Raw genomic sequence first — 12,431 nt, forward strand, 5'->3', positions numbered from 1 at the left:
AAAAATTATTTTTAACAGCCTCCGTTCGTTAAGGATTATAACGACCGTCAGTCATTAAGAACTGCCTTCATTTTATGAAATCACGGAAATTATGGAATTTAAAGGTTTGCTCCTCTCTAGATCAGGAATGGGATTACAAAAAGACACACGACCGATACCAAATAACAGACTCGGTTGATTATTCAACCTCATCTGTTATTTAGTACATATCAGTCTTATGACGTTAATAACTATAACAATACTAAATAATAGTAAATTAATAAAATTGGTGTTTTGAGAAATAAAAAAACAAACTGAACTTGTAGCTATGGGAATAACCTGTTACCAATTTTTGATGTTCCGTCACTGTAATTGTCACCATTAGACGTTTATCTAATTAGAAGAAAGTTTACGAGTGTTTTAAGTGGTAAAAACAAAATGAAAAATTCTCTATGCTTACAAGCCTGTTTATTGATTTGTTTGGTTTGCACAAACAGAAGTAAAGTCTTTACAACAATCGTAGATTTAGAAGACCTTTTAGAAACTGAAGCCCTACTTATTGACACTCTAGACGATTATATCAAAGCCCACGAAAAAAAACTAGATTTTCTGAAGAGGTTGATGACGATTACATAGACTAGGGTCATGAATTTCAGTGTTTTTTTTAGATATTCCAAAATTTACAAGAATCATTACAATGAAGTTTCGAAAAACGATCAATTATATCTTGAAAATCCTGTAAATGCTTACATTTTTTTCAAAAGACTGATGATTGATTGGGAAAAAGTTGAAAATCTGGTTGCCAATAATCATGAGTTAGGTACCTAATTCTTTGGGAGGGATATGAGTAAGAGGATTAAGACGCCTATTTGTTTTTTTTAAGAATGGTGGCCACGTATAAAAAATATTAGAGAAATAAAGAAATTTCCTACTAATAAAGACCTTAACGGTGCTATAGTTGCATTGACTCATCTCCAAGACACCTACCGCCTGGACACCTCCTCCTTGGCTCGAGGCAAACTAAACGGAGTGAAATACAGCTCGGAATTGAGCGCTGCTGATTGTTTTGACTTGGGTATACACTTCTACAAGATTGCGGATTATTATCACACTCAATTATGGATGAGAGAAGCCGACGCCAGACTCGAGAGAGAGGCTAACGAAACGGTAAACAGGAGCGATATATTGGAATATTGGGCTTTTTCGACGTATAAACAAGGTTTGTTTGTGAAATAATTGAGAGTTTGCTTTGAATTCCTTCCAGGTGATGTTTCATTAGCATTGGATGTTACGAACAAACTCTTAGAAATACAGCCAACTCATCATCGAGCACTCGGAAACAAACTTCAGTACGAATACATGTTACAGAAAGAGGGAGAAAAAGACGACGTTGAAATAGAAACTGAAATGGAATCTGATTCTTATAATGGTGAAATTTATACACAATTATGCCGGGGGGAAATCTCCCTCTCGATGGAAAAAGCCTCTAAATTGAAATGTTTTTACTTAAGTGGAAACAACCATTTCCTCAAAATTGCTCCCTTCAAAGTTGAAGAAGCTCACCACAAACCTGACATTATCATATTTCACGATGTCTTGGCCAATAGTGAGATTGCAACAATAAAACGAATGGCACTACCTAAGGTATGTACCAAATACTTTGTGAAGGTACTACTGTTGAAACTTAGTTCAAGCCGGCTGTTTTCAAAAATTCCAACACCAGCGAGCTAGAAATCTTGCCATACAGAATTTGCAAAGTTGCATGGCTCCAAGATGAAGAACATAAACACATCTCTGATGTATCCCAAAGAGTCAGCGATATGACAGGACTAACAATGTCAACAGCTGAAAAACTCCAAGTTGTCAGTTACGGAATTGGCGGCCATTATGAACCACATTATGACTTTAGTAAATCATACTTCACCGATGATGATAGAACCGCAACAGTACTTTTCTATGTGAGTGTATTTCATTTCAAAATATTCAAAGTTACCTACTATGGGGAGCAAAATAAACCGGACATCAGAATTTTGGCATTTTCACAATTTGTTGTAGTCCATTTATAACAAGTGAAATACCTAAAGTTTGTTTTTTAATGGAAATACCAAACAGTCTTAAGATTGGGACCACTAGTAAATTCATTCATGGTAATTTTAATAAAGGAAGTTGGCAGTTCCGGTTTTTTGAATTAATTTGAAAACAATGTCATTAAACGTCAACACGAAAAATCGTCTAAGAAAATTTAGAGACAAAACACCAAAAAAGGAACAAATTCAGTAGCGCTTACAGTTTTTAGAAATTTAGGAACGAATAGTTCGCAAGCAGGAGGTTAGAAAAAGAGCCTGTTAAAATGTAGACGCAATTTGTAATGCAGGTTTGCTAAACATTCTCAATTTTTAGCAAGAAATTGACAAGAATACAAAATAAACATGAATGAGATAGAACCTCGGAATGAACGCAATTAAATTAGTCTCTTGTGCATTGTTTTTGAGAAACGAGTTGAAAAAGTAACAATTTTGAAACTAAAGCTGAAGAAGAATTTATAAAATACATCAACTTTGAGCTCATTTCAATAAATTACACAAAATTTATTGCCAATCAACATAATACCTACTTGTATCTTTTGCAATAACTTTTTTTGTATACACATCCTTTTTCTTCAAAGTTTTTCTTGCAAGAACCTCATTTTTGTCCACAACATTGTAGGTACTTACTTACGGTGTGTTTCTATCAAAATTATTAGCATTGAATTCTGTCTTTTGACCTTAGATGAAGTGAAACATTGAAGGGCAAAAATTTTACGCAAACAACTAAACTATCAGTCCCAGAAACATATTGTCATGTAAGTGGCCAAATTAAGCTTCAATGTACGAAAGCCAAAAATGATGTCGGATTTTTTTTGCTCATAATAAAAAGTTTCTGCTTCAGATGAGTGACGTGAAGCAAGGTGGCGCCACTGTTTTTCCCAATGTCCAAGTCTCGGTATGGCCTAAAAAAGGCTCCGCTGCCCTCTGGTACAACCTCCATCCTAGTGGGGATGGTGATAACATGACGTTGCATGGGGCATGTCCAGTTTTATATGGCTCTAAATGGAGTAATTTTGATTTTTTGAGCTTTGTAACTTTGTTATGTTGGTACTTGCAGTTTCAACCAAGTGGATCCACTACCGCGGACAAGAGTTTCTCAGACCTTGTACTTTAGAAAAATCTAGTGAGGAATTTTACTAAAATAGTCTCTTTCTTACAAGTATACGTTTATTACTTTAAGAGGTTTTACAAAATAAAACACACTGTGACTAGCTCAAAACAAAAAATCCCTATCGGTTAAAATCAAGGGAATATATGTGATGGTTTTATTTAGATTTCATTATTTTTCTCTGCGGCTTTTTTACTAGCAAGTTTCATGTATAAATTCGGACCTCCTTCTGAAGCTCTTCGATAAGCAGTTGATGGTATTCCCGCCGTGAGACTAGAAGGACCGGAAGAGCCACCAGAAGCTAAGATTTTTTCTTGGCTTTTAAAATCAGCCCATTGTGTTGACTGCAACATTTTTCATTACGTTGGTTTGCTATTTTTGGGTTAGGAAAGGTGGCAATCTGATATCTGGGTCCATGCTTGCTACTTTTTCCAGGGTAGGGTATATCAAAGTAACAAACGAATTAAAATGGAAAACCTAACTAGTTCTAAAATAAATGGTTGCGTCATATGATAATTTTTATTTCCATTTAACATTTATAAATAGATTATATTTGATTGATAACACTTATTTAAAATATGTTGTTTAAAACATTTATCAAAATATATAGTGTAAAGGGAGTACGGATGATTGTGCATTTACCCTGATAATAAAGGATATGAGTACTTTCCATTTAATTGAATAGAACAATAGTATATAGGGTGGTGGAAAAATGATACACCATTTTTTAAATGTATTGTTTTTCTAACATCCTGTATATTCAGCAAAACTAATAAATAGAGCATGCACGGTTTTTGCAATAGCATATATCCCTCCATAAAAAACTAATATCATATCACAACAAATTTGAGGGATTTTTCAATAGAACCCAACACCCAATCCATTAATTTGGTCCAATTGATTTGAAATCGAAAAGCTAATTTCGATTGTCTAAAAATTGCCAATAAACGCAAAAATTTTCTAAAAATTTTGATTACCGATGTCATTGCAATGCCAACACCGACAAGGTCGATCTAGAGTCAAGAGTCAAGTTTGAGACATCAAACAGGTCTTAGGATTCAGGGTGAAGTCCCCACAACACCCAATGATACATCCGTCTAACTAAAGATCACATAAATACACAATAAACATCTACATTTAAATCTCATAATTTCGGAATTTACTGACAACCTCACTGGGGGCGTTGCTGCCCCAAGCCGATCCCGTGCCTTTGCCCCCCCAATGCAGATTAGCGCCCCCCTCCGAGGCCCGTCTTTGAGCGGCACTGATTCCTCCCGCCCCCAAACTGGAAGGGCCCGACGAGCCCCCGGTCTCCAACATGCGATCTTTCGTTTTAGGGGTGCTCCAATGCATTGACTGAAAAAAAATAATGAAAAAATTATTGGAAAAGGGTTCGCTCCAACGAGTTTTTCACTAGATAAACAAACATAAAAGTACCTGATGGACGTGTTCTTTCATACCGAGCCACTGTTTGTAGCTTATTGAAATGCCGCTGTTTCGCCATTTATCGTAGTTGGCACGTTTTTCAGGATCACACAGAATCTCTTTAGCTTCCTGAAACAGAGACGCTGATTTGAGTATAATTAGGCTAAATGAGGAAAACATTCGTGCTGAAATGGGATGAATACGAGAAATTAAAACCTCGTCAAGATGAAATGACGATTTGAACTATACGAAGAAAACTGAAACACGGCTTATTTCAGAGTTTTTTAGATGCAAAAAATTATATAAAATTTAAACATCGATTTGGTTGGTAATCTGGTTTTTCTCTAAAACCATAAATATCACAGAAAAATTGACAAATACAAAAATTAATAATTTTTCAAAATATCTTTCTGTTTCTTTTTTCAAAATTGTAAGAAAATCCCGTCAAAAACCCCATCCTCCGATTATTGATTTCCTCAACACAACGAAAAATTGAACAATACGTGACTGATAGAGATAAGTTCGAACAACACAAAAGCTTTGTTTTAACTCCCTCAAACATTGATTTTCAATGAAAATAGCTAATACCCAATTACGTTTGAATGGAATGACTTAATTAAAAAAGCTTCAGTTGTCGTGTACCTTAATTGAAAAGACTATTAACCCAAAACTTATACATCTCAATTAAATTTTTCGTAAAAAAACATGAATGAAGATAAAATCAACTTCCTAATAAGTTTACAATTTTCCGTAAAGTTTTTCTAATCTTATTAAAGCAGAATTTATCCACTTTTCTTTTTATCGAGTTTTCGTTATAGAAGAATTAATTAATCGGTTAATTACTCATTATTTAGATTAGTTAATCTAATCTATACAACAATGGGAAGTTGACCTTTACAAGGCCGTTTATCACTGAAACAGTTTACCTATTGTATATAATTACTGTTATTATTGGGTGTGTGTTCACATGATCACCTAGTAATTAGACATAGGTAAACCTCTTTGCCAAAATATCATTAATCTATCATTACCTATTTAATAAGGACTATAAATTAAACTTTTGATGAATAGAGAACTCTGGCAGCTCATTTGGCAAGCAAAAACTAATTTAATTTAATAACAATAATTCGTAATGAATTAGTTAAAAAGATTATTATTCATGATAACAAAAATTTAAAATACATACCAGGTGGATGAAAAGTGTGAAGCTAAACGTTTTTTGCTTAAACTATTTATTTTTTGGAAAAACTAATTGATAAAGTACTATAAAAATGTGACTTTTTATATAGAATAAAATTATTCAATTTTTTTTTTTGATTTTGAGTTCTGCAATTTTTAAAATTTTTCTAAATGACAACCCACTATAAAATCATTTTTCTCATAAAGGTTATTACAACTATCTACTTTAATTAAGAGACGCCAAAAAAGATAAAATGAATGAAAAAAAATTCTTCTGAGCATTGTTTACATTCGATTTCGTTTAAACAAAAACTTTGATACAAAGCTTTCAAGTCATATTTTTAATAATAATTAACGTTTAAAAATAAAGTTAATACTAATTTACAATTCATAGAATTTTTGTTGTAATCGATTTTTTAGTCTTCCCCATAAATGTGCATCCGACTGTGAAACTGTTCTAAACGAAGCTTATAGAAACGTAGAGAAAATTCAATCACGACTTTCCACTCCACTTTGCTATTCGCTAAATTTCCCTGTTTCCTTAATAAATCTCTAGGAAACATAATTTTCGTAGGCGTATCAAAACCTCTCATCACATTACGTCATATTCATTTTACAACTTCAAAAATTTGTAGTCAAAACTTTACAGCAAGCGCTTAGAAAATTATTTCAACTTTTGGAAACTTCGAGGAAAATTCAATCACGGTTTTCTAAGTTAATTACTCGACAATTACACGCACGACAACGTATCCTAACATGCGTTGTGACGAACTCAGACATTGTCAATTCAGTGAGAGTTCGCAGTGTTTTATTTTTAAACAATTAATTATAGTAAATGTAAAGCGGTTTAGCATTTTGAATAAAAGGAGTATAAACAGAAGGAAAGCGAGATCAGCTTTAAAATTGGCTTATTATCAGGATGAAGCAATCCCGACTGATGTCTGGAGGCGGCAGAACCGCCCTCTAGCAAGAAGGAAATTCTACACTAAATAAGGATTAGGGTGGATTCAGATTTTTATCGTATCATGAGACGATAAATTTAGACGAATATAATGAAAAAAATTTATTTTTTCCATCTTCAAACCAGCGTTTATAGCACAACAAAAATATGATAATAAATTTTCTAGTTTTCTATCTAAAAATGGCCTGAAATAACCACAATTTTTAGAAATTTCACTATACCTACATTAAAAAAAAACGTAGTAAGTAATCGTAACACCCAATGTAAAAATTCAATATTGAAAACAATTAAATTCCCATTGATAAAAAATTGTTCACATCTTATTTTTATGCAGAGGGTCCCAAAAACAAACTGTTATAGATATAAATGATAAAAAATATCGTTCTAAAATAGTATATTACATAACGAGCACGGAAAGTGATAATTAACGCCAAGCGGGAAAGTTGCGCACGAGGCGTTAGCCGAGTGCAGGCAATACCGCGAGTGCGTTAGACACTTTTCTGCAAGTTTTGTACACTGTTTTTCCTACGACCATAAATAATTTGTGTCTTACGAACATATTTTTTTTTCATAACAATTTATTTTTTATAATGGATACAAAAATACGTTGAATAACGATTTATTTTTTATAATGGATACAAAAAAAAATACGTTAAATGAAAAAATACATTTGAGTGTGAATAGTGCGTTAGATTTCTAACACACAGTGCGAAAACAAATCGCACATGTTTTTGACCATATTGCCAATTTTCGCGCATATGTAATTGTGCATTATGATCTAGTTTCGTATATGGTCGTAGGAAAAAAAAAGTTTAAATATATTTTTGTCTATTTTCGTTTCTTATACAGGGTGATTCTTAAATTGACAGACAAAATTTTATTACAGCTTTCCAAGGATAAATGGAGACAATTTGTACCCTTTTTATGTTTATATCTTCTAGGGACAAAGCCCTCTTGATCCGTGCCACTTACAACGTTTATGAATTGCTGCAATGATCAATACATTTTCATCAAATTAATACTGTGGTTTCCACTACCTGTGCTAATACTATTTACGAACACTTCAGTGGCGTACGCTTTACCTCAAAAGTAACTTTAATGAATTTTATTTGGAAAACGGTAAAACAAAGAATTTTTTAATATTTTTTTCAGCATGTATTCATTTAATACTACCAAGGATAAAATTTTGTCGGTCTATTTAAGAATCATCCTGTAGTGTTACAGCTTAGCAAAGAATAATAATGAATTTTGTCCAAGTCGTGTCAAATTAAAAACGATAACATTTATGAAGCAATTTCTTAACTTCAAGTCTCATTCAATTGAAGCAATGGAAGGCATTTTGAACAATTTTTGTAGATTTTGTGTCTTTACTTAATTCTTAATTTATTCCAATTAAAGTTTTTTTATCTCACGACTCGTTTTTGTTTGTTTATGTACTGACAATATTAATTAAATGATTTGGAATTAAGAAATTAGTTTATAAATGTGATCGCTTTTACTTTATCAATACCAACTTGTACAAAATTCATTGTTACTCTTTGTTAAGCTACAATTTTTTAACCAATAAAGAAAATTTAATTATTTTTTTTTGTTAAAAATTACATTTTCTATCACTGGTTGACGTATGGCGGTCTGCTTTTGTATATTGAGTGTTTTATAAAATAATTTAATTTAATAATAATTTTTCAACATTAATACCTTACACTGTTTCTATGGTTCATTTAAGCTTACCTATTATGTTGCTGTTAATATACGCTTTTCTATGATACGTCGTCAATAACAATTGAATTTTGTCAATTTTGACATTATTTTGATACAATTCTTTATAATAATTTTTGAATTTAGTAAAATTCTGGTCCAATATTAATGTTGGAAAAAAGTTTGCAGACAACACAAGTTTTATAGTTTAAAAGTCTTCGCTCCCTAAATTGAAACTACGACCTCGATTTTTAAACTGCTTATAAAACTCTAGTTGTCTTAATAACTAGGTTTATTTTGTTTGATTTTTTTATATTTCATTTAAATTTTTTTATCTCTAACCGAAATCGATTTATTTTATGATTTCCATTAAAATTAGAATCTTTTCAAAAAATACAATTACAACAATATTTTAGATCTGTGTATGTTTAACAAAAAATCGAACAAATTTTAGATACTGTTATTCTGTCCACCACCACACACTGATATTTTTTTACTTAATAGCCACACAAAATATGGCCGTCTCAACCGAATCACTCTATGTATAAATAGCGCTCCTGCAAATAAAATCAATTATACAATACAAAGACATCGATTTATTGCGGCAGATGAAATTAATTAACGATTAAGTGAGTGCAAAATGAAATTGCATTTATAATTGCATCTAAAATGGTTTTTGTTTCGGATAAAAATGGAAACGAAGCGATAAATTGAGAGGGTGCTAATAAATTATCTGATTCATACTAGAAATGAAATTCAACTTTTCTCATTAGACATTTTCATTTGAAAGTGATTTGATATTTCAATCAACTATGAGTCGAGATGAAATTCCATTTCCACTTCAAACTGATCGACTTTTCCGAAACATTTCTTTAGAGATCAAACGGAATACTTACATCTGATAAGAAAAAATCTCAACTCTGTAAACAAGTCAACAAAGAATCTAATTTACCGGCAAAAATATGAACAAACAACTCTTGAATATGAAAGGAAAAGATAATCACCGTGCGTGGTCAAGGTTAAAGAGTTAACGGTGCGTTTCTGTTCTGATTTCAGCGGGGATTACCTCTACGTTAAAATCCCTCAAAATTCCCCAAAACTGACTCACCTTCAACAGTTGGAACTTCTGCTCGGCCTCTTTATCGCCATCATTCTTATCGGGGTGGCACTGCAAAGCCCGGACTTTATATTCAGTGGTAATTTGTTCCACCTACGAGAAAAATCAAAAATCGCTCTTCAAAAAAAGCCTTCGAACTCACCGTCGAATTTTCGTCACATCCCAAAATCGCGTAATAATCCTCCTCCTCCTTGCGCTTGTAGTTGAGGATCTCGTTCACATTCATCATTTCTCACTTCACTCCACGACCTCCCGACTACGACTGAGGGAAATTGGGGAAAATCGCAGGAAAAGCAGAGCAACTCTACGACACTTGCGCTCGGTGATATCGGAGACTTTTCGACTTGACTTCGACGAAACCAACAAGTGAAAGGCTTGGAGTGTTGCAACTGTGGTCATTGGAGCATTTTACAATAACAATTATGAGATAATGTGGTATCACTGGTTTGGTAAGTTTGTACTTGCGCAGAATGGGGGCCGGGATTCAGGAATCGATGATTCTGAGTAACTTTTGACTGATGAAAAGTATGTGAAGGATATTAGATAACACTGGGAGTTGGAGTCAGACATTGAGGAAAGGGAAAGCGTGTGAGGGAGGAACCTGAACCTTAAGGACAAGAGTTTATTCATTGCAAACAGGAGAAATTATTTTAATTGGTTTCAAATAGGTTTCGTCTTTCTCTTTTACCTGTACCTACTAATAGGTAGCATATGCCAATGTGCTTCTTAAATTGAGACAATGAGAAAATGTTTAACCAATTTAAAGTTGAATGCTTTTCTGTACCATCTTGTTTTACAAAATCTATACAGCGTGATTTTAATAGTTGTGCAAATTTATAATTTTGAAACATTAAGAGGTGATAGTAGAGGTTTAAACAAGTCAAAATAACTCAATTTGCCTTATCCGAATGTTTATAGACTAAGGTGTAAAAAAACGTGTCAAGTTAATATTTCGTAAAATTTAAGGTCTCATAATTTTTTATTTTAAGTTCAATTTTCAATTTTATTTTAGCAAACTGTAAATAAAATGACTAATTTTAACTTGCATATCTAGTTTTTTGTTAAATGCTTGCGTTTTAGGATTACTTAAAAGGTTAGAACCCTAATTTTAAATTAGGATAATAATTTCATAACCAAAATCTTCCAAAATACAAATTTATATGAAGAACCATACCTTTACTATATTTTGTCTTTTAGTTCATGTCTTTAGGTGCATTATTGGTTCAGAACAAAATGAACCAATGCATCTAATGACATAAACTAAAAAAAATGGGGAAAAGACATGGTTCTTCACAAAAATTAGTATTTTGCAAGAATTTCATTATGAAATTATTTCACAGAATTCTACAAAATTAGGGTTTTTATTTAATTCTATATAAAACTAAAACGCAAGGAGTTAAAATTAATGAAATTAGTCATTTTATTCTTCGACACTGTCAAAATTTACGGTTTTTCTCTCGTGTAAGGAAGTTTTGACAACTGTTTGGCATTTCTTAATACGAAACGTCAGACTATTTTTAACAGATTTAAAGCAATTTTAAGCCTTATTGAGTTTAATTCGAAGAATAAAATGTTGTATTCAACTCGTTTGAGTGTAAATCGGACGTTTTATTCCACCTCCTGGATGACAAACCACTCGTTGCACTCGGTGAGATAATCCGTCCGATTTACATTCAAACTCGTCGAATAAATAATTATTATCTAAAGTTTGCTAAAAAATCTATGAAAATTAAACTTCAAATAAAGACCTTAAAATTGACCAAATATTAACTTGTTGCGTTTTTTTGTGCCTGAGTGTAGTTTCTGAGATATGCAACCCCCATTTTAGGGTCGGAAAATTCGTCAAAAAAATGTAATACAAAATGTGCATTTTACCTACTTTTATCCAAAGCGCTATTAATCGGTGTCATTTGAGGTAATAGTAATGAAATCCAGACAAAAAAATTGATGCAAAATTTTTACTTCTTTATTATTTTCTTTAATATGAAAACACTTTTTCTGTTGTCGCTACATTTAATTCAATTTTTTTTAAACATTTTAAAAGATATTGAAAAACAAACTTCAAAAATCATATTTCTTGAGAATTTTTGTGGCTGAGCGCCAAATTTATATTTGGCAAGTTGAATTATTTTCGCATATTTTTTACTTTTTTCTTTTAAAATTTATTCATAACTACTTATTAAAATCAGCCTGTATGTACAGAGCAAATATACCGGGTCGCTAAAAAGTATGGATACAATTAAATATTTTCAGAACGGTTTAGCAGAGTACGTTGAAATTGAGGAAATAGTTTATCTATTTTCTGGTCAAAGTTTAGGCGGCAAAGAAACAACGATAGATAAAACATTTTTAAGGCTAAAAAAATTACATTTTTCAAAATATAATTACTTCGATAATTAAAAAAAAAAAGGTATGCCTGTTTTACATTACAGAACTCAGCAAAAAATGCTCTTCTTAAAAATACTAAATTTGACCCTTTTTGTCATTAAAAAAATAAGTTAGCCTTGTATTCTCAGAACAAATGAAGATAGAAGTTTGATAAACATCTGAGGCGATGGAATTTAAATACTTTTAAACATATACCAAATTTCAATAACTTATGATAAATAGTTTTTATAATAATTAACTGTATCCATACCTTTTAGCGACCCTGTATATATTTTTTTAATCACCTAACTAAAAAATACATTCTGATTTTAATAAATTATAGATTGGTTTTTGTTTGTAGAAAGCAACTAGAAATATTGATATTTGTGAAAATACCCTGTATTTGAAACCTACAACATAAACTGCCACTTTTAACATCCTGTTGCCATTTTGGTAAAATATTGCATAACTCAAAAACAAAACAAAATTTTATTCTCAAAACGGGATCAC

At 31.9% G+C, this 12,431-nt stretch overlaps 2 protein-coding genes across 3 annotated transcripts; one reads left to right on the top strand and one right to left on the bottom strand.

Moving 5' to 3' along the window:
- The first annotated feature begins 346 nt into the window (after nucleotides 1-346).
- Nucleotides 347-3,709, top strand: LOC123010348 (prolyl 4-hydroxylase subunit alpha-1-like). The gene is made up of 7 exons (XM_044407193.1): nucleotides 347-596; nucleotides 648-799; nucleotides 863-1,198; nucleotides 1,244-1,623; nucleotides 1,668-1,937; nucleotides 2,908-3,073; nucleotides 3,124-3,709. The coding sequence occupies exons 1-7, from the start codon at nucleotides 418-420 to the stop codon at nucleotides 3,204-3,206; spliced, it is 1,566 nt and encodes a 521-aa protein (XP_044263128.1). The 5' UTR covers nucleotides 347-417; the 3' UTR covers nucleotides 3,207-3,709.
- Nucleotides 3,220-9,985, bottom strand: LOC123010349 (J domain-containing protein). Of its 2 annotated transcripts, XM_044407195.1 has the most exons (5): nucleotides 9,697-9,985; nucleotides 9,546-9,647; nucleotides 4,612-4,728; nucleotides 4,345-4,530; nucleotides 3,220-3,518 (listed from the first exon to the last, which is right to left on the bottom strand). In XM_044407195.1, the coding sequence occupies exons 1-5, from the start codon at nucleotides 9,781-9,783 to the stop codon at nucleotides 3,336-3,338; spliced, it is 675 nt and encodes a 224-aa protein (XP_044263130.1). In that variant the 5' UTR covers nucleotides 9,784-9,985; the 3' UTR covers nucleotides 3,220-3,335. The 2 variants fall into 2 exon arrangements, with proteins under 2 accessions (XP_044263130.1, XP_044263131.1); XM_044407196.1 differs by lacking the exon at nucleotides 3,220-3,518 and having other exon boundaries at nucleotides 3,675-4,530; nucleotides 9,697-9,980.
- Nucleotides 9,986-12,431: the final 2,446 nt, after the last annotated feature.

The sequence above is a fragment of the Tribolium madens genome, unplaced genomic scaffold (assembly GCF_015345945.1).
Source record: "Tribolium madens isolate multiple individuals breed KSU strain unplaced genomic scaffold, Tmad_KSU_1.1 Scaffold_7;HRSCAF=85;Tcas5.2_LG10, whole genome shotgun sequence".
Taxonomy (NCBI): domain Eukaryota; kingdom Metazoa; phylum Arthropoda; class Insecta; order Coleoptera; family Tenebrionidae; genus Tribolium; species Tribolium madens.

What these genes read in the sequence shown, in the direction of transcription:
- LOC123010349 (XM_044407195.1), bottom strand. Translation starts at nt 9,783, where the DNA reads ATGATGAATGTGAACGAGATCCTCAACTACAAGCGCAAGGAGGAGGAG. An exon ending in AGAAGTTCCAACTGTTGAAG is followed by an intron (nt 4,729 to 9,545) that starts GTGAGTCAGTTT and finishes TCTCTGTTTCAG; the next exon opens with GAAGCTAAAGAGATTCTGTG. An exon ending in TGAAAGAACACGTCCATCAG is followed by an intron (nt 4,531 to 4,611) that starts GTACTTTTATGT and finishes ATTTTTTTTCAG; the next exon opens with TCAATGCATTGGAGCACCCC.
- LOC123010348 (XM_044407193.1), top strand. Translation starts at nt 418, where the DNA reads ATGAAAAATTCTCTATGCTTACAAGCCTGTTTATTGATTTGTTTGGTT. An exon ending in CCGCAACAGTACTTTTCTAT is followed by an intron (nt 1,938 to 2,907) that starts GTGAGTGTATTT and finishes TTTCTGCTTCAG; the next exon opens with ATGAGTGACGTGAAGCAAGG. An exon ending in TTTATATGGCTCTAAATGGA is followed by an intron (nt 3,074 to 3,123) that starts GTAATTTTGATT and finishes TGGTACTTGCAG; the next exon opens with TTTCAACCAAGTGGATCCAC.